This window comes from Schistocerca americana, chromosome 3 (genome assembly GCF_021461395.2).
Source record: "Schistocerca americana isolate TAMUIC-IGC-003095 chromosome 3, iqSchAmer2.1, whole genome shotgun sequence".
Taxonomy (NCBI): Eukaryota; Metazoa; Arthropoda; class Insecta; order Orthoptera; family Acrididae; genus Schistocerca; species Schistocerca americana.
In genome coordinates this window covers 372,855,393-372,877,550 of record NC_060121.1, presented here as the reverse complement: position 1 = coordinate 372,877,550, position 22,158 = coordinate 372,855,393, and the positions used below count along the sequence as shown (strand labels likewise).

The 22,158-nt window shown below is 42.4% G+C and overlaps 1 protein-coding gene across 4 annotated transcripts in view; it reads left to right on the top strand.

The window, feature by feature from the left end:
* Nucleotides 1-21,687, top strand: part of LOC124607155 (folliculin) — a 163,792-nt gene extending 142,105 nt beyond the window's left edge. For all 4 annotated transcript variants that reach the window (XM_047139367.1, XM_047139366.1, XM_047139369.1 and 1 more), the window contains one exon: nt 21,167-21,687. In XM_047139367.1, coding sequence (XP_046995323.1) covers nt 21,167-21,296 — 130 coding nt within the window. In that variant the 3' untranslated portion in view covers nt 21,297-21,687. The remainder of the gene's footprint in view (nt 1-21,166) is intronic.
* The last annotated feature ends 471 nt before the right edge of the window (nt 21,688-22,158 follow it).

Below are 22,158 nucleotides of genomic sequence, written 5' to 3'. Positions count from 1 at the left end.
AAGATAAGTGTTCGATAACTGTCATGCCATAAGACGCCAATCATCACAATAATCCTATTCACGCCAGTCAGTTGCATCCAGTTGTAGTCAACCTGTGGACTGAAGCTCACCACAGTGCTTTCTTAACAGTCGTATAATCATACAAGATTGGGTCTTTCTGCCAATTTATGCATAATATATTACATTTGTTTATGTTGAGGGTAATGAACAACCTCAAGGAGCTGCAGGTGCTATCCACTGGGTTATATTTGTATATAGTGAATATTAATGGTACTACAATGCTCCATCAGGGTACACCTTCAGTTTATTGTGAGTCTGAAGATTTTCAACCATTAAAAATGATATTCTGTGTTCTGTCTGGTAAGAGATTTTTTTTATTTTGTAGGCGACAGTGAGAAACTGCACTGAATGCCTTTTTGGAAGGCATGGAACATGGCATCAACCTGTGTTCTGGTATCTACTGCCTTCTGGGTCTTACACAATCATTATTTGTGGGATCCATGTTGATTCCTACAGAGAAGATGTTCTGTCTCCAAAAAGGTCATAATATGTGAGAATAAAATGTGTGCTAAAATTCTACAAGCATCTGATGTCAGTGATATAAGCCTGTAGTTTTGTGCATCTATTCACTGATCCTTCTTGAAAACAGGAATGACCTGCACTTTTTTCCAATCTGTAGGACCGTTTGTTGCTGCAGTGACCTTCGATAGAATGCTATCAGAAGATATGTACGTTCTTGTGCATATTCTGTGTAGGGCATCTTCTCTTTTGAGTGATTTTACTTGGGATTCTGTTTTGTGGTTACTTATTTAGACATCTGCTGATTTGATGTTCATGCTACAAATGAAAGAGGGAACCATGGTATTGTCGTCATCAGTGAGAGAATTTAAGATCCCCCATTTTGATGCAATTATGGTCACTAAGTGTCTAGACAGATGGCTTTCATCCATTAACTGATGTAAAATTAGACCAAAACTTTTTAGGATTTACTGTCAGGTGGGTATCATTTTACTTTTGAAACCTTCATATGTGGCTGCCCTTATGCTAATTTTTGCTTTGTTTATATTTTATTTGTTGACAAGGTTTTGGCAGCATGTAAACCTGCAGTAAATTTCTCTTTGCTTTCAGAGATGCTTTCTAAGATGGCTGTTGAACTGTGGTGTGTCTTTCCTGTTCCTCAAAATTTTGCATGGTACATACCTGTTTAAGGCATATTGTCCAATACTTTTTCTCAACATTTTCAGTCTCTGACAGGAATGTTTTATGTTGACTGCTTATATAATGTAAAGTGTATTTCTTGTTGCACTTATTGATCACAGCACCTTTCTTTACATTCCTGTTTACACATGTGGGTAGTGATTCATTGTGGTTGCTGATTCCCTGCTCTGTGTTAAATGAGTCGAGAAGTTTGGACCTGTTTGTAACCAGGAGATAATTTTTAGATAAGGCATTCAGAACAATTTACATGATTCCATGCCCCCACTACCAGCCCTTCACTATAGTCTCCAATGCACAGCTGTTGAAATCTCCGCCTAATACAATAATGTGACCAATAAAGGATCCACTGCTGCTCTGGAGGCAGGGAGTCTATTCAAAGTTTCTGATTACCATTAACACTTAATCTTTACCCAAATTATTCCACATTCATATTCTGTACTAACCTCACTAGGTAGTCTTGTCTTGTTTATGCCTATAAATTTTTTCCACCACTGGCATTTAGTCTAGCTTTGTTATCTATATTTGAATTATAATTTAGAATTTTGTTGCTTTCAACATTTGGTTTCAGCCAGATTTCTGTCCCTGGTCTATAGGATATTATTACCATTTATAAACAGCCCTAGCTCTGGGAGATTTTCAAGGACACTCCTGCAGTTAACTAATACTGTATTGATATTGTCTTTCTCCTGCAGCCATGTTTTAACTTTTTAACTCTGCAGAGTGGCCAAGAGGACATGCGATGCTGACTGGCCATTGTGTCATCCTCTGGCATACAGCACCATTTGGATACAGTGTAAAGGGGTGCGAGACCAGCCCACTGCTCTCTCAACTGTTGTTGGCTTTTCAAACCTTGGAGCCACTACTTCTCATTCAAGTAGCTCCTTAGTTCACTTCACAAGGCTGACTGGACCTCTTTCAATCCATCCATTAAAAAAAAATGGTACCAGGAATTGAACCTTGTCCTCCATATGGCAGTCAGACATATTACCCATTCAACTCCATAGGTGGTAACATATGTTACTCTTAATTGGGCTGATATTCTTCTCTCCCTGAAACCAGAACTCCTATTATTGGGTCTTTGCAGGGATTTATCTACCCTAAAAAACCTGCATGAGTGTACTACACATATTCTGTACACTTGTAGATAATTCCTTTGTCTGGTGCACACTTGACCTATTGTGTTCCTACAATCCTTGACAGTGGATGTCAAAAAATTTGCATCCAAGATTGTCACAAAATTGTCTGAGCCTTTTGCTGAAGGCAATTTAAAGGACTGCAATAACCTCAAGGAACAATGCTGCAAAATGGTAGCTGAGCTCCAATCCACGTATGAGGCTATCTGTTTTCACCAATGCAGTCAGCCACTTGTATAAGCTGAACATGGCCCCTGAGACACCTGGCGGCAGATATCAGTCACGCCAACATGAGACAGAATTTGCAGCCGGCTGCATCCAGTGTGCTAAATACCCATTGTTAGGTTTTCCTGCATGTCCCAGATGAGACTCCCTAGCAAGCGTATGGAGTGGACACTGGTTTTCCTTTGAGGCCTGCCTGCTAGTTTGCTAATGTTGGAGTTCCTAGTGGCCAGCAAAACCACCATATGTGCTTGTTCAGACCTCTCAGGAAGAATAGCCCCCAGTCCCAACAGATTCTGTGTTGTCTCAGATGTACTTTCAGATGTGGCAAAAACTCAGTCCTGTTTTTGAAGTGTAATGAGTCAGCCACATGGCCAGTGCCAACTTTTGCCTTTCACCCAGAGATTTACATCTGGCCACCATTCACACTCATGGAAATGTCAACTGACTGCAGTGGAAGGAAATTGCTGCAACAGCAGGCACTATAGGCACCAGAGATACTACAGCTTTTGCTTCAGTTGTCTCAACACCACTGTGCACATGGCAGAAGCCTGAAGCTTAACCTGCATTCATCAATGCAACAAAACATGTAACACTAAAGCAGCCAGTCACTAGATGTCATCTAAGTACTGCTGCTACAATGCATCTGTCTGTCACTACACACTGATATCACACAATACAACTGCTCTACATCTTCATCGTTACTCTGCGGTTCACAATAAGTGCCAGGCAGAGGGTTCACCAAACCACCTTAAGCTACTCTTCAACAGCATGTGGGAAAACCAAACACAAATCTTTCAGTGTGAGCTGTCATTTTCCTTTATTACAGTGATCATTCCTCTGTATGTAGGTGAGTGCCAACAAAATATTTTCGCACTCTGAGGGGAAAGTAGCTGATTGAAATTTCGAGAGAAAAAATACCTTTGTTTTAATGATTGCCATCCCACTTTGCATCTGATATCCATGGCATTCCCTCTCCTAATTCACTCTAAAATATGTAAACACATAATAAAAGTTAATAGCCATGCTGACATGACGCAAACACCTGAATTTAACACTTTAACTGCCAATGCCATCAATTGATGGGACCTTAAAATTTCAGTAACTGCTGATCATGTCATTTCTCCCACTTTTAAAAATGAAATCATTTACACAGACAGGCTTAATCGATATTCACTGTGTTGTAAAGGACATGTAGTTTCTAAAACAGCCATAAAAATGGCCAGCAATCAAATTGAGTTAAAACTAGGGAAATTTATATATCATTTGAGGAGTAACAGATAGCTATGTCATAATTTTACCTTTCAAAAATATTTTCCTGTTGCATTTAAGAAGAATGTACTTTTGTCAGCTATTCCTTCATGACCAGATCCAGGAAGAAGGCTTGTATCACTGGTAGCCAAATGACTCGAGGTGCGATATTATAGGCAACTATTAACTGTTCAACTTTATGGTGAATGATTACCCTTCCTCCTTCCACCATTTATATTCCACCAGGACTTTCCACCATCATATATGTAATACAGGAAAAGTTCTAGATGGGTTTAATTATATACTGCCTAACAAAAAAAGTGAAGCACCTAGAACACATGGTTGAATGTCAGTGTAATTTTAGAGATGTCCATTGGCCGGTATGTAAGTAGAGTTGTAATTCTCTGCGATGGGTAGAATGGCCACTAGAGTGCATAAGTGTTGCTCATGTTTAGTGTTGTTACCAGCCTTGGTAGAGTATACAAGGGGCATGAACAGTGTCACAGGTTGAGTGATTACCACAAAGGGCACAGAGATGCCGTGTCTTCATGTAAAACACCATTATCAGCAACTGATGGAGTTTTTAAAGGGGTCTCATTATGGGTCTCCATTTAGCCAGTTGGTTGAATTGTGCAACATCCAGATTTGTGGGGCATTTGGATGTGACACTGGTTCAGTGTTGGACTATATTGAAATATGAGGGTGGGCATACTTTCCATCAATGTTCCTGTTGACCATGTCTCTCCACCTGTAACCCCTTCACATCTGCACCACAACATTTTGTGTCACCCTACACCATTGATCAATGACTAGCAACAGTTGGAGTAGGGAATTACTGTCCAATGCAGTGTGCCATTAATACCACAACACTAACTGCTGCATTTGAAGTGGTTTCATGACTGGTAAACACTGACTGCTGAAGTGTGGCATCAAATTGTGTTCAGCAATGAATATGGTTCTTCACTACCACTGATGACAGCTGTTGGCAGGTATCGTGGCAACCTGGGGACAGGTCCCATTTGGAGAAGCACAGCAGTATTAATCATGGGATCATGGTGTGGGGAGCTGTTGGATGTGACTATAGGTTGTGGCTGGTATGATGGAGAGAACTTTGATGGCACAGTGGTATGTCATGGACATCCTACATCCTCATGTGTTACACCTCATGCAACAGTATCCTGTTGCCACTTTCCAACATGACAGTGCTCGTCCACACATGGCAAATGTCACTATGAAATGTCTGCATGATGTTGAAGTATTCTTGTGGCCAGCAAGATTCCCAGATCTGTCCCTGACAGAATATGTGTGAGATCGGTTCAGACGTCAGCTCCATCCCAGTGCTTGTATCCAGGATATCGAAGACCAGTTACAGCAGTTGTGGGAAGCTTGCCTCGGGAGGGGATACAAAGGCCTTATGGCACACTTCCTAACTGAATCAATGGATAACCCAGGCCAGAGAGGATGCAACATCATACTGATCAGTGGGCTCATACTACCAAGTTCTTTGTTAATTTTACTCGATTTTGTAATCACTAAAATAACATCACATACCTTCTCAATTTGTGAAGTTTCAATTTGTTTCCTTCCTCTGTTTTTTGTCAGGCAGTGTATGTTAATTATAATCCTCAGTCAGCATTAGGGGACAGGGGTCATAGAATGCTGATGATGAAAGCATTTACTAATCATCTGCTGGAATCTGTAATATTACAATTTTCAAACTATCCTCGGTATTGAAATATACTTATCTGAGAACAGTTCAGTCTGCTTCTTTTGAATATCAGTAGTCACGTTCATTGCCTATAGCAAAGAGAGAGAGAGAGAGAGAGAGAGAGAGAGAGAGAGAGAGAGAGAGAGAGTGTGTGTGTGTGTGTGTGTGTGTGTGTGTGTGTGTGTAAGGGGTGGGGGGACAAGACGACGACACTGGTCAGTCAACACCTCTCTACAGCTTACAGTAAAGTCTGCAAAGACAGTGGTCCTGATTCAAGTATCACTCCAACATAGAGTTATAATCTGTTTGGAAGTTTCAACCTGAGTCCCTTAATTCTTGGAACATTGCGGTTGTTGTTAAATTCTAGTGCATTTGTTCAGTAACATCAACATCTTGACACCTGGAAAGGGTTATTGTGTGTTGTGCATGCACTTTATCTAGCATCTGGACTCCTTAAATTTGAACTGCTTGAAGTCAGAATATTATTGACCTGTAATGTTATGTTTCTGGACACTGCCAACCTCAGCTACCAACAAATACTGCGTGCTAATAGATTATCTGTGATGGCAGTTATACTTGTGACAATATCATTACAAAAACAGTTTTAATTTCGATTTTGATTACTTGAAATATCTAAATCTTTGTTTGCTTCATGTGTCTATAGTACTTTCAAGAGCTACTTGATGTGAGACACAGGTAATGTGCCTCAAGTGCAAACAAAATATAGTTGAGAATTCCACTCATGCATCACTCCACCTCTGCAACAATCTGTATGTGGAGTGGTTCATGCTTTCTCTGCTACCCACAACGATCCTTAAAATCAATCAGTTTAAAACACTGCATATACTATGTCTGTGTGGAAACTGGGCAACAATCACCATTATTTCTGTGTGCAGTAGTAACCTATCCCTCTGTCCTCATACTATGATTTGTCTTCCATTTAGTATTTTTCATTCTGTGAAAATTAAGTATAATTGACTTTCTTTTTTAAAACTGGCTTGAATTTTCAGTATTATTTGAATGCTGAATATAATCTGGTATTCATTATCCATATTTGCTGCTGTGTCATGAGACAATGTTTTGTCTTTCAATAATTTGTATTGATCTCTGCACAGCTGATTTAAATCTCCCTCCAACCAGCATAAAATTGCATTAGTTGTGACAACTTAAAACATGAATTCAGACACTTGTCTTTTACCAGAAGTTCTCTTCCTGTTGAGCAGCTTAAGCACGACCAACAAAGCAACTCAAAGCTTCAGATTCTCAATGGCTCCTTCTGTTTCTTCCAACTACACAGAAGCTCTCACATGATGGTTTATGACTGGCATGGAGACTTCATCTTCACTATAGCCTCAGAGCTGCAACTGAGCTGAATTGTGTCATAGTACACTATGTACTGAAATGTAGGAAAAAATAGATTGCTACTTACTGTAAAGATGACACATTAAAGTTGTACACAGACACAATTAAAAGACACTTACACAAAGCTTTTGGCCACGGCTTTCATCAGAAAAGGAGAAACAAACACTATTCATACACAAAAGGAAGCACACGTCACGTACATATGACCTGCATCTCTGGCAGCTTGGGCATCCATGGTTCATCTCGACCTGTGTATGGGTAACCAGGTTGGCTCGACCTTGGTATCGGTAACCAGGTTGGGAAATTGTTGCTGATGTAAGGTATGTGTTACGAGTCCTGGCTCAGCACACTGTTTTGTCTCGTTAACTTGACATAATTGATCAGTACAGCATTAGCCATGTTGAATAATGGCTGCAGAAGTGAGGGTTTTTTTTTTACCTAATAGGCACAAATGCTTGAGAGTTGTGTGTGCCTAATAATTATATATATTTTAAATAATTATATATATATATATATATATATATATATATATATATATATATATATATATATATATATATATATATCTAAAAACAAAGATGATGTGACTTACCAAATGAAAGTGCTGGCAGGTCGACAGACACACAAACAAACACAAACATACACACAAAATTCAAGCTTTCGCAACAAACTGTTGCCTCATCAGGAAAGAGGGAAGGAGAGGGGAAGACGAAAGGAAGTGGGTTTTAAAGGAGAGGGTAAGGAGTCATTCCAATCCCGGGAGCGGAAAGACTTACCTTAGGGGGAAAAAAGGACAGGTATACACTCGCACACACGCACATATCCATCCACACATACAGACACAAGCAGACATATTTAAATATGTCTGCTTGTGTCTGTATGTGTGGATGGATATGTGCGTGTGTGCGAGTGTATACCTGTCCTTTTTTCCCCCTAAGGTAAGTCTTTCCGCTCCCGGGATTGGAATGACTCCTTACCCTCTCCTTTAAAACCCACTTCCTTTCGTCTTCCCCTCTCCTTCCCTCTTTCCTGATGAGGCAACAGTTTGTTGCGAAAGCTTGAATTTTGTGTGTATGTTTGTGTTTGTTTGTGTGTCTGTCGACCTGCCAGCACTTTCATTTGGTAAGTCACATCATCTTTGTTTTTAGATATATATTTCCTACGTGGAATGTTTCCCTCTATTATAACCATATATATATATATATATATATATATAATTATATCTAAAAACAAAGATTCTGTAACTTACCAAACGAAAGTGTTGGTACGTTGATAGAGACAATAACAAACACAAACACACACACAAATTTCAAGCTTTCGCAACCCACGGTTGCTTCATCAGGAAAGAGGGAAGGAGAGGGAAAGACGAAAGGATGTGGGTTTTAAGGGAGAGGGTAAGGAGTCATTCCAATCCCGGGAGCGAAAAGACTTACCTTGGGGGGGAAAAAGGGACAGGTATACACTCGCACACACATGTATTCTACACTGTTGAAAAACTGAATACTAGCTTAAAACGCAGAAAGTATTCACAATTACAGTAAAGTGAGGTTGTGGTTTGATATAACTCTTCATACTAATCTATCCTGAGCAAGCATCTTCATTTATACATACCTGCTGCAACCAACATCCCCTTGATCCTACTTGTTGTAGTCAAGCCCTGATGTTCCTCTACAATTTTGACATGCAGCATTTACCTCCATTGACAAATTGATGACTCGTTGATGCATCTGGATGTGCCGTATCAACTGATGCCTTGTTGTAGTCAAATTATACAATAAATTTCTTTTCTCTCCAGTTTGAGTCTGTATCGTGTCATTAGTTATCTGGTCTTCTGGAGTTTCCACTCTCTTCTGGTCCGCACTGTTTATCATCCATGTTCCACTTCCATATAAGACCACGCTCCAGATAAATACCTTCAAAAAAGCTTCATCCTCTCTACATCAGCCATCATGAATTATTTTGCTGCCCAAATGCTAAAACTCAACTAATTTTCTAATTTAATTCCCTTAGTATCACTTGATGTACACTGTCTAGTCAAAAGTATATGGACACCACTATGTAATGTGGAATTGACCACTAGATGTGACGAGAGGAGGACCTGCCAGTGTAAAAGGAGGCAGACAGTATCGTGTCAACAGTAAAGAAGCAGTAATAGCAGAAAGGGTCAGTCAGGAGAGCTCAGTGACCTTGGATATGGATGAGGCTTTGGATGTTACTCAACAAATCCATCAAGTACATTTGAACCCTTCTAGAGCTGCCAAAGTCGACTGTTGATGATGTGACTGTGAAGTGGAAATGTGAAGGTACAACTACAGCTAAACTGAGACCAGGCAAACCTCATATAGTGATGTACAGGGACTGTCGATCATTGATAAGGGTGGCTATAAAAAATTGCATGAAATCAGAAGAAGGAATCACTCGTGAGCTCCAAAGTCCTACCAGTAGTCCAGCCAGCACAATGACATGTGGGGAGTTAAAAAGAATGGGGTATAATGGTCGAGCACCTCCTTGCAAGCCACTCATTTCTATAGGTGTTGTAAGTGACACTTGAGGTGTTGTAAACAGCAATGCCATTGGACAGTGGGTGGCTCGAAATGAGTGAGTTGGCTATTGCACTTAAGAAAAAGCTAAATGCAGTAGAATATGAACACATTTTACAGCACTGGGTACTGCATACAGTAGAGGAACAGTTCAGAAACAATGATTGATTGTATCAGCATGACAGTGCATCTGTGAGGCTATAGATTTTGGACAATAACATAACTGAAAGGGATAGGCCTGCCCAGAGTCCTGATCTGAAGCCAGTGGTACACCTTTGAGGTGCATTAGATTGTGGCTTCCATCATCATCATTTCTTGGTTTAGGGTCTTGAAGAATAGGCTGTCATTCCTCCGCAAACATTCAGATATCTCATTAGTAGTGTCCCCAGCAGGTTCAAGCTGTCCCATGTTAATGTCCACTATTAGGTGTCTCTAAATTTTTGATCCGATAGTGTAATTCAACTATGTTCCATTACTTTTGTTAATATTCATCCTAAAACCTCTTTTCAATACTCTACTTATTTTGTTCAACAATTCTTCCATGTCCTTTAGTGTCTGTGACAGAATTACAATATTGTCAGCAAACTTAGAAGGTTTTATTTCTTCTTCTTCTAGGACTTTATTATATTTTAATAATTCCTCCTTGGTTTCATTTATTATGATTTGTTAACAAATTGAGTAGCATCAGGAATAATTTGCAACCCTGTCTCACTCTCTTCTCAACTACTGTTTTCCTGTCATATCGTTAAATTTTGCATAACTGTGGTCTCATTCTGTACAAACTGTATACAATCTTTCACTCCATGTATTTTGTACTGCTCCCTTTAGAATTTGAAAGCGTGTATTCCAAGCAAAATTTTCAGAAGCTTTCTGTAAATCTACAGTTCATAATTGTGTGGTTGCTTTTTTTCAACCTATCTTCTAAGATAAGTTGGATTAATATTGCCTTGCACGTTCCTGTTGCAGTATATATGTGGTTTGGTAATATTTCACATCTATCAGCACCTGGCTTCGTTGGAACTGGAATTATTAAATTCTTCATAAAGTCTGAGGGCATTTCCCCTTTCTCATATGTATTGCATAGCAGGTGGAATAGTTTTGGAATGGCTGAGTCTATCAAGAACACCAATTATACTGAGGGTGCCATGTTTTGAATTTGGTGTTTCATAGCTCTGTCAAATTCTTGTCACAGTATGATGACTCCTTTCATTTCCTCTTCCCTTTCTATAGTATTGCCTTCAAGCTCATTTCCCTTATATAGCTGTTGTATATATTCCTTCCACATTTTGCCTTCTATCCAGTAATTCTGCTAGAATGTGTCAAAAACCTTAGGCTCTTTCACTTTATCCAGGCTGCATCTCCTTAATTTCCTACTTTTCTCCTTAATTTCCTACTTTTTTACAATTTCTTCAGTTTTAATCTGTAGTTCAAAATAAATAAATTACAGTCCCCCATTTGATACTGGGAAGGTTTTCCAGTTTAAAATCTGTTTAGAATGTCTGCTGCAGCATTATACAATCTGTCTTAAAATTTCTGTTTCTCCCAAGTCTCATCCACATTTTTAATCTTCTTTCATAGTTCTTAAACTAAGTGTTAACAATGAATAAGTTGCATTCTGTGTAAAATTCTACCAGGTGGCTTCCCTTACTTTCCTTTCTCCCAGACCCTGCTGCCTCATAATTTTGCCTTCTATATAATTCCACTCTCCCTTGACAAACTAATTTACATTTTCCATAACTACACTCCTGGAAATTGAAATAAGAACACCGTGAATTCATTGTCCCAGGAAGGGGAAACTTTATTGACACATTCCTGGGGTCAGATACATCACATGATCACACTGACAGAACCACAGGCACATAGACACAGGCAACAGAGCATGCACAATGTCGGCACTAGTACAGTGTATATCCACCTTTCGCAGCAATGCAGGCTGCTATTCTCCCATGGAGACGATCGTAGAGATGCTGGATGTAGTCCTGTGGAACGGCTTGCCATGCCATTTCCACCTGGCGCCTCAGTTGGACCAGCGTTCGTGCTGGACGTGTAGACCGCGTGAGACGACGCTTCATCCAGTCCCAAACATGCTCAATGGGGGACAGATCCGGAGATCTTGCTGGCCAGGGTAGTTGACTTACACCTTCTAGAGCACGTTGGGTGGCACGGGATACATGCGGACGTGCATTGTCCTGTTGGAACAGCAAGTTCCCTTGCCGGTCTAGGAATGGTAGAACGATGGGTTCGATGACGGTTTGGATGTACCGTGCACTATTCAGTGTCCCCTCGACGATCACCAGTGGTGTACGGCCAGTGTAGGAGATCGCTCCCCACACCATGATGCCGGGTGTTGGCCCTGTGTGCCTCGGTCGTATGCAGTCCTGATTGTGGCGCTCACCTGCACGGCGCCAAACACGCATACGACCATCATTGGCACCAAGGCAGAAGCGACTCTCATCGCTGAAGACGACACGTCTCCATTCGTCCCTCCATTCACGCCTGTCGCGACACCACTGGAGGCGGGCTGCACGATGTTGGGGCGTGAGCGGAAGACGGCCTGACGGTGTGCGGGACCGTAGCCCAGCTTCATGGAGACGGTTGCGAATGGTCCTCGCCGATACCCCAGGAGCAACAGTGTCCCTAATTTGCTGGGAAGTGGCGGTGCGGTCCCCTACGGCACTGCATAGGATCCTACGGTCTTGGCGTGCATCCGTGCGTCGCTGCGGTCCGGTCCCAGGTCGACGGGCACGTGCACCTTCCGCCGACCACTGGCGACAACATCGATGTACTGTGGAGACCTCACGCCCCACGTGTTGAGCAATTCGGCGGTACGTCCACCCGGCGTCCCGCATGCCCACTATACGCCCTCGCTCAAAGTCCGTCAACTGCACATACGGTTCACGTCCACGCTGTCGCGGCATGCTACCAGTGTTAAAGACTGCGATGGAGCTCCGTATGCCACGGCAAACTGGCTGACACTGACGGCGGCGGTGCACAAATGCTGCGCAGCTAGCGCCATTCGACGGCCAACACCGCGGTTCCTGGTGTGTCCGCTGTGCCGTGTGTGTGATCATTGCTTGTACAGCCCTCTCGCAGTGTCCGGAGCAAGTATGGTGGGTCTGACACACCGGTGTCAATGTGTTCTTTTTTCCATTTCCAGGAGTGTATTTAAATAATTTTTTCCATCCCATCATCAGTCCTTTCAATCTCTTCATCATCTGCAGAGCTAGTAAGCATATAAACTTGTACTATTGTGGTTTGTGTTATCTTCATATCTAGCTTGGTCCTATACTGTGTTGTTCATAGCACTTCACTCACATTCTTATTTTCTTTATTCAACATTAGACCTACTCTTGCATTATCTTATTTAATTTTGTGTTGATTATCTTTTACTCACACGTACTAACATTCCATGCTACAAACGATACAAAAATAGTTTTATTTTTTGTGATATCATCATCCTGAATAGGCCCTTCCCAGAAATCCAAATGGGGCACTATTTTACATCCAGAAACTTTTACCCAAGAGGATGCCATCATGATTAACTATACATTAGAGCTGCATGTCCTCAGGAAGTGTAACGGCTGTAGTGTCCCTGTGCTTTCAGTCATTCTTAGTACCAACATAACAAGGCCATGTTTGTGGGAAAGGTTTGTGACATGTGCTTTGATTTTGGTCACATGTTATATATTGTTAATTATTTGGTATATATCTAAAAACAAAGATGATGTGACTTACCAAATGAAAGTGCTGGCAGGTCGACAGACACTTGTGTGTGTTTGTTTTTTTGTGTGTGTGTGTGTTTGTGTGTTTGTTTGTGTGTCTGTCGACCTGCCAGCACTTTCATTTGGTAAGTCACATCATCTTTGTTTTTAGATATATATTTCCTACGTGGAATGTTTCCCCTCTATTATAATTATTTTGTATGCTATGCAGTGAAGTTCCCCATTTCCCTATCCTCTCCACAAGAAAATAAATATTTGTTAATATTTTATTTGCACCTACTGGTTTATGTAGCCTGTTTGCTTTTTACATGATAAGGAATTATGTTTGTATTCATTAGTCACACACAGATAGCTGAATGCATTAAATCACCCGCTTCTGGGATACCAGGATGCACATCGGCCACCCAATCAAATCCACCTGGTGACTAATAACAGGGGCCGGAGTGCCAAACAGCCTGGATGTGGTTTTTAAACAGGTTCCCTCATCCACCTAGGTAAATACTGGGCTTATCGTGTGTACCATTTCAGGCAAATGTCATATTTGACCTTCTATTAAACTAGATATAATTTGGGGGTACATAGATTCCTCCCCAGTGGGAAGCTGGCAGTAGCTATGAGTGGCAATCCCATTATAATAGACTACATATGGGAATGGTTGGTTCTCCACAAAATAGCAAAGTTCCAATGCCAATCCCAAACCACTTTGGCTGTTAGGCACATGGTAGAAAGGAATTTTTATGTATCAACAGTGGTAAGAAAATTTGTGAGCTACCACTTCCTGCCTTTTTCGTAAGTCCGTGCATTGACACTAATGAGAACATATGAATACACACTGACTTCCTAAGATTACCATTTATATTATGACTATTGTCTTTTCCTTGTACGATAGTTTACTTGGGCATTGTTCTCATTTAATTGAGGTTATTGTATCTGTTTTTATTTATTTATTTTGCACAACCAATTGCAGAAGCTTACATTTGTATGTCATATAGTTTTTATATTGTGCACATGCACATTTTAAAAGTTCAGTTTACTGGTAGAAGTACTTTAATATATCTGTGTGTGTGTGTGTGTGTGTGTGTGTGTGTGTGTGTGTGGTCATTTTGTTCCCTTCATACAGTTGCTATAGCCCTGGTGCACTAAGTTTCCACTTGCCTCATTAAACAGTTTAGCATAGGTGTATGGACAAGTTTTTTGTTGACATGTTCACATTGCAGTTTTAGTGCATGTTTGGACTTGAATTTGTATGCTCACCGTTGTTTACCTGTTTGTATATTAACTCACAAAAATCTACATTTTCTATCTGGTAGGCGTTGCATATATGTGTTATAACGTCAAGTTTAACACATATATTTCAGAATGACACAACACATATAAGTCACAGAGTAAGTTGACAAGCAAGACATGTGTACACGTTAGCATTCGAATGAGCACTGAGCCCCAGTCTAGCGGCCGTTGCTCGGCTGGCTGCTTAGGTGGCGCAGCTGCTGCATGGCTGGCAGACAGCGCCACATGCAGAGGACACGTGTAATTGCGTGGCGGCGCTTTGAATGATCGGCGAGTCACAACACTTTTCCCCCCTTTGAAATTGTTGCACTGGTCTTGATGGAGGTGTCCTGGAGCTGGCTAACGTCCATAGGCGTTGTGTGACTCGCCGTAAAGTCTCGAGGAGGAGGCTTCCCGTATGGACGGAAGTGTCCCCGATTATAACGGGTCGAGATGACAGGAAACGTAGGGGTCGAATCTGCTGAGGCCCCATGCACCAATCTGCCCATTGCGGCAAGTCCAGCTGATATGACAAGAGACATGGGCGATGTGTCGGCGTCCATTGGAGGAGGAGGTGAGTAGATTTGCTCTGACAGAGGATGGTCATCCGGTTCCTGCATGGGCACATCTCCTGGTGGCATCTGTTCTTGTGCTGGCATCGCGATGATGGTGAGAGGGCTGCGTTGTGAGTGTTGAGAGATGCCAAGATCCCGAGCGTCAGGTAGAGCCAAAGGTGGTGTAGCGGCATTCGGAACAGGCATTGCTGGCACACGAGGCCGAAGCTGGTCCGAATGACGCACTGCAACACCAGTGTCCGTCTGGATTTCATACAGGCGTCTGCCACGGTGTCTTAAGATGCGACCTGGGCTCCATTTTGGCCGCCTGCCATATCCTTGTACCCAGACGAGGCCGTCAGTGGTGAACCGGCCAAGTGAAGGCACCCGCGGCCGTGAGGTGGAAGGCCGCAGAAGATGAAGTAGCGTGCGGGGCTGTCAGCCATGTAAGAGCTCAGCCGGGCTGTGGTCGCCCATGGGGGTGAAATGGTAAGACGCCAGAAACTGGAGAAGCACATCATCAGCAGCAGAAGAAGTCAGAAGTTTCCGCATCTGAGCCTTAAACGTGCAGACCAGTTGTTCAGCCTCACCGTTGGATTGTGAATGGAACGGCGGGGCCGTGACATGCATAACGCCGTGTCGAGCACAAAAATCCGCAAATTCGGAAGAGGCAAATTTCAGACCATTATCAGTAACAAGAGTAGAGGGGAGGCCTGCCAAAGAAAAAATGCGGGCGAGAGCACTGGTGGTTGCCACGGTGGTAGGCGACGTGCAACGGACAATGAAAGGAAAGTTAGAGTAGGCATCAATTACGAGGAGCCAATAAGTACCTAAAAAGGGTCCCACAAAGTCAGCATGAATGCGCTCCCAGGGCTTCTCAGGCGAAGGCCACAGTGACAAAGATGACTTCGGGGCAGCGGCCTGTGACGCACAAGGGCCGCAGGCAGCAACCATGTGTGCTATTTCAGTCAATGCCAGGCCAGTACACATAACGGCACGCCAGAGATTTTGTGCGAGACACACCCCAGTGCCCTTGGTGAAGGAGGCGCAAGACCGAAGCACGCAAAGACGCAGGTACCACAACACGCGGCGAAGCATTGTCAGTGGAGAGGAGGATAACACCATCCCTAGCCGTGAGGCGGTAGCGCAAAGCCTAGTAGTTCCGCAACGGATCAGAAGTCTTAGCGGACAGGCGATCTGGCCAACCCTTCTGAATACAGCGTAAAACCCTGGAGAGGGTAGGGTCAGAACCCGTAGCAGCCGCCAGCCTGTCCCCAGTGATGGGGAACCCGTCCACAACCCGCTGCTCGGCAACATCCAGGTGGAAACACAAAAGTTTGTCCCTATCGAATGCCTGATCAGGACCCATGGGAAGGCAAGACAGAGCATCAGCATTCGCATGTTGAGCCGTTGGCCGGAAATGAATCTCATAATTGAAACGAGACAAGTAAAGAGCCCAACGCTGGAGGCGGTGTGCAGCCTTGTCGGGAAGTGACATTGATGGATGAAACAAGGAAACAAGTGGTTTGTGATCCGTAACAAGATGAAATTTTGAGCCATAGAGAAAAACACCAAACTTACGAAGAGCATAAATAATGGCCAAAGCTTCTTTCTCAATTTGAGAATACTTCTGTTGGGCATCCGTGAGCGTTTTGGAGGCATAAGCAATGGGTTGTTCCGAACCGTCAGAGAAACGGTGCGCAAGGACTGCACCGACCCCGTATTGGGAGGTGTCTGTGGCAAGAACAAGATGTTGGCCAGGTCGATAAGTAGCCAGGCACGGGGCCTGTTTCAGCATAGTCTTCAATTTCTGGAAAGCCGCTTCGCATGACGCGGACCTGTGAAAAAACACGTTTTTATGCAACAGCTGAGCCACCGAAGCCGCAGACGGTAAAAACTTGTGATAGTATGCTATTTTCCCCAAGAAGGCCTGCAGTTCCTTAACAGATGTAGGGCGAGGAAGGGCATCGATCGCAGCGATAGTTTGCTGAAGTGGACGAATACCATCCCGAGAGAGTTGAAACCCCAAGTACATGATAGATGCCTGAAAAAATTGTGATTTCTGAAGATTGCACTTAAGACCGGCAGTCTGTAAGACATTAAATAGTGTGCGGAGATTTTGAAGATGTTCTTCTGTGGTGGAGCCAGTGACAACAATGTCGTCCATGTCATTGATACACCCAGGGACAGGGAGCAATAATTGTTCCAAGAATCGCTGAAAGAGAGCAGGGGCGCTAGCAACCCCGAATGGCAAGCGTTGGTATTGATAGAGGCCGAAAGGCGTGTTAAGGACCAGAAACTGCCAGGAAGCAGCGTCGAGAGGAAGTTGATGATAAGCTTCTGATAGGTCAATTTTAGAAAAATACTGGCCTCCAGCAAGTTTAGTGAACAGTTCTTCAGGATGGGGCATAGGGTAAATGTCGATGAGGCATTGAGCATTTACAGTGGCTTTGAAATCGCCACAGAGACAAATATCACCATTTGGCTTAGCAACGACAACGACAGGAGAGGACCACTCACTGGAAGTGACAGGAAGCAAGACCCCTGAAGTAGTGAGACGATCCAACTCCCGTTTTACCCGATCACGAAGGGCCACAGCAATGGGCCGAGCCTGAAAAAACTTAGGTCGAGCAGTGGGTTTGGGCATGATATGAGCTTCAAAGTCGTTTGCACGGCCTAACCCAGGAGAAAAAAGGGACGAAAATGTCGTCGACAAGGAATCCAGTTGAGCATAAGGAATAGCATCAGAGACAATATTGACAGAGTCATCTATGGAGAACCCAAAAACGTGAAAGGCATCGAAACCAAAAAGATTTTCTGCGTTGCTCTGGTCGACCACAAATATGGGAACAGTGCGAACGACGGATTTGTAAGATACCTCAGCATTAAACTGTCCCAAGAGAGAAATCTTCTGTTTATTGTACGTCCGTAATTGCCGAGTGACAGATGACAGGAGTGGAGAACCCAACTGAAGATACGTCTGAGAATTAATTATACTGACAGCAGAACTGGTATCCACTTGCATGCGAACATCTCGACCAGGGATTTGGAAAGTGAGGAATAACTTCCCTGAAAGGGAAGAAGTGCAGTTGGCAGACAACACAGAATCAGAATCAGCGCCATGTTCATGAACATCATGTATGCGGTCGGATTTGCAAATGGAAGACACATGACCTTTCTTTTTGCAATTGTGACACACAGCCCAACGTTGGGGACAATCCTCGCGTGAATGTTTCGTAAAACACCGCGGACATGAAGGAAGTTGCCGGGGGTTTTGCTGCAGTTTCTTAGCGGGTTGTTTACGTCTAGGCCAAGGCTGCGCATGGGAGCGCACTGCGGCCACGTCGGCCGGCGGGGACGCGCCGCACGCGTCATCAACAGCGCACAGAGGTTGTATTTCCCCGACATCACCCCACACCTCTATTTGCGCCCCAGCGGCGCGAGAAATTTCAAAATACTGCGCAATGGAGAGAACTTCATCTAGAGTCGGATTCGCCAACTGAAGGGCACGTTGCCGAACTTCTTTGTCGGGTGCCGACCTGATAATAGCATCCCATACCATGGAATCGGCATAGGAGTCTTTGTGAACGTCAGTAACAAATTGACACTTTTGACTGAGGCCATGAAGTTCAGCAGCCCAAGCGCGATAGGATTGATGTGGCTGTTTTTGACAACGATAAAAGGCAACACGAGAGGCTACCACATGCGTTTGCTTTTGAAAATAGACAGACAGAAGTGAGCACATTTCAGCAAAGGACAAAGACGCAGGATCCTTCAAAGGAGCCAATTGTGACAACAACCGATAAATTTGAGGTGAAATCCAGGAAAGGAACAGAGACTTACATGGTTGTTCGTCCGTGACATGAAATGCCAAGAAGTGCTGTCGAAGACGTTTTTCATAATCAGACCAGTCTTCCGCCGTCTCGTCGTAAGGAGGAAAAGGAAGTATAGCCAACGATGAGAAACGCCCCGCATTTGACGCCGTGACGAAATCGCGAATCGCCGCTGTTAGAGAAGTGTTTGCTGTTCAAGGAGATTTTGCAATAGTTGCTCGACAGTAGCCATGGAACCCTGTGGGTCAACAGTGAAAAGGAAAAATCCACTACCTCGTCCCCAATTGTTATAACGTCAAGTTTAACACATATATTTCAGAACGACACAACACATATAAGTCACAGAGTAAGTTGACAAGCGAGACATGTGTACACGTTAGCATTCGAATGAGCACTGAGTCCCAGTCTAGCGGCTGCTGCTCGGCTGGCCGCTTAGGTGGCGCAGCTGCTGCATGGCTGGCAGACAGCGCCGCACATAGAGGACGCGCGTAATTGCACGCCGGCCCTTTGAATGATCGGCGAGTCACAAGAATATGAACTAACTCTCATGAGGACAATAGTAAACCATTATCTTGTGATTCAGATTAAACAGTATATTTCTGCTAGACATTCATTACATCAGTACTTTACAGTTGTTAAGGATTATGTATTGTCAGATGCATGTATGTCATGCATAACCTGCAAGTTGAGTATTTCGTTTGAATGTTTGATCCAGAAAGTCTTGGCGTGTGTTCTAATTCTCAAAAATTTAACTGGAATATTTTTATGGGGGATATATAATAAATAATTTGCACATCTGATAATTAATTTGGTATATAACACACTTGGTGGATTGGTTATAATAGTAGTAAGCTGTCAGGAATCAAATATAAGTTCTCCAGTACCACAGTAGAGACAAGCTGCAGTAAATCCCATTACAGAAAACCGTATGAAATACACTTGAAAGAATGTTATACAATGTGTTTCAAAATGAATTAGGCGTTTTCAGGCTTCGTTGAATTTATTGTTTTCAGCTTATAAATAATACATCAAATGGAAGAACAACTCAAACACCTTAGTTTTTATGCCTGTGCACATGCACTCTTTCCTTTGTCTTCCATTAGAATGTGCAAAAGCAAATATGGTGACTATTAAACAGAGAGCTTTTTGTATTTTACAATTTGCAGGGACTGAACCTGTTGTTACAATGCCATTTGCATTCCACTGTAAACCTCCAAGTAATAACACTATCCGAAGATGGTATCATCAGTTTGAAGACACTGGCTGTGTTTGCAAAGGGAAGAGTACAGGATGACCAAGAGTGACTGAGGAACATGCTTAATGTATGAAAGTCTGTCACATGTGCTGGAAGGCTAGTCGTATATTAGCAATTCCAGTGACATCTGTCTGAAGACTTTTAAGGAGACACATCTATGTCCTTACCGTTTGCAGGTGTTACAAGCTCTAAAGCCTACAGACTATGATTTACATGCCAACTTTGCAAATGAGATACTGTTGCATGGTGAAGATGATTTTCTGGATAATGTCATCTTCGTTGATGAATTGACATTTTACCTAAGTGGAAATGTTAACACACATAATGCACACATCTGGATGTCAGCAAATCCCCACTAGATGGTATAGTTGCAAGAAGACTCCCCTAAATTGAATGTTTTTTGTGCCATATCCTGACAAAAGTTTATGGGCCTTCCTTTTTAAGTGAAACAACTGTAGCTGGTGTTCTCATCTGGATGTACTAGAAATGTGTCTCTTTCCTTAATTGGAAGAAGCTGAACTCAGGAATTTAATTGACCATAAGATGTTGCACCACCTCAGTGGCATAACACAGTACATGATTGGATAAACAATGTTGTTACTGGTTGCAAGGGGCCACATGACAGAGCTCGTTTCACATATATATGCTCACCGAATCTGACGCCATGCCATTTTTATAGTTCATAAGGGATCCCGTGTATGTGCACTACCAGCTGATCTAACAAACATAAGAAACAGGATTGAAGCAGTTGATTCAATAATTGCTCCAGACACACTGATCAAGCTTTAGGAAAAACTCACCTATTGTCTCCGTTTGTGTTGTGTGACGAATGGTGCTAACATGTAAGAAAAACTGAGTTGCTCTTTGATTTGATGGATTAGTCATAATTGTAAGTTGAATGTAATAAATGTAAAAAGCCTTAAAACTCTCATGTGCATTTTAAAACACCATAGTTTTACTCTTAGGTAACTGGTATGATCACTGATTTTTATTGAGAGAGACAGCTCTGTTGTCTCAATTAAGTGCCTGTTCTAGTGAGAAATAATTTCACTGCACATTTCTCTTTGCAACTAATCCTGCAAGACTTTCTTTTCTTACACAGCATAGCGAAGATAACTAGCCAGGTGCACCACCTAGCAGCCCACACACAGGATGTCACCAATCTGATGCAAGCACTGGGAGCGCAAGACCATGACAGAAGTTTGTTAAACTTCTGGGCTACAGCTGTTTAGTTGCTTTTGAAACTATACTGAACAAAGTATAAAGAAGTGTAGTTAGATCATTGTGATATTGCACATAATGTAAATAATTCAGAAGATTATGTTTACTTTGTACAAATGTTTGTTATCATCATCACCATTAATATCATCAATTTTTGCTAATATTACATTACATTACGTGTAAAATGTATAATTGCCATCACAAATGACTTAAGAAGACGAAGTAGTTTTCTGTTAATATCTTATGAAGCTAAGAAACATGGCAGATTGCAATAATGTATACGTGGAAAATGGTATGACACTAGACACACATACAATGTAAAAGTATGTAAATGACCATTTATTGAAGGGAAATGTATATAATTTAATGACATAATCAATATAAAGTAAAATTATATCTGAAGTTCTTATGTTGGCTAACTGAGGTTTTCCACTTTATCCTGATTAATGCTAATATGTTAAAAAGTTCTGAAAGGTCCTGGATTAATGAGTAAAACATTGATGAAATACCTCTGTACTGTGTGAAGTAAGGAATGAATATGGGACACTGTAAATCAGAGGTTGTCAAACTGCAGCCTGCATGTGAACCAAATTGTGTATTTGTGGCCTACAGTTCTCAGCTGCATTTTACACTGTCCTGTGACAATGTGACCAACTGTCAAAAGCCTAATTAACTATCCTTAGCAGCACAGAACACTGAGACAGGCAGGAAGGTACTGGCAGGAATGTAGAGCCATGCTGACTCCATGCCATGGCCAGCTGCACCATGTTTCTCAGTTGAGGATTCATGGCGTGTACAGCCCGAAGGAGATGGTCACACTGAATTTTAATTCTGTTTAAATTTGGTGGCTAGGTGTGTACAATAAACTCATAC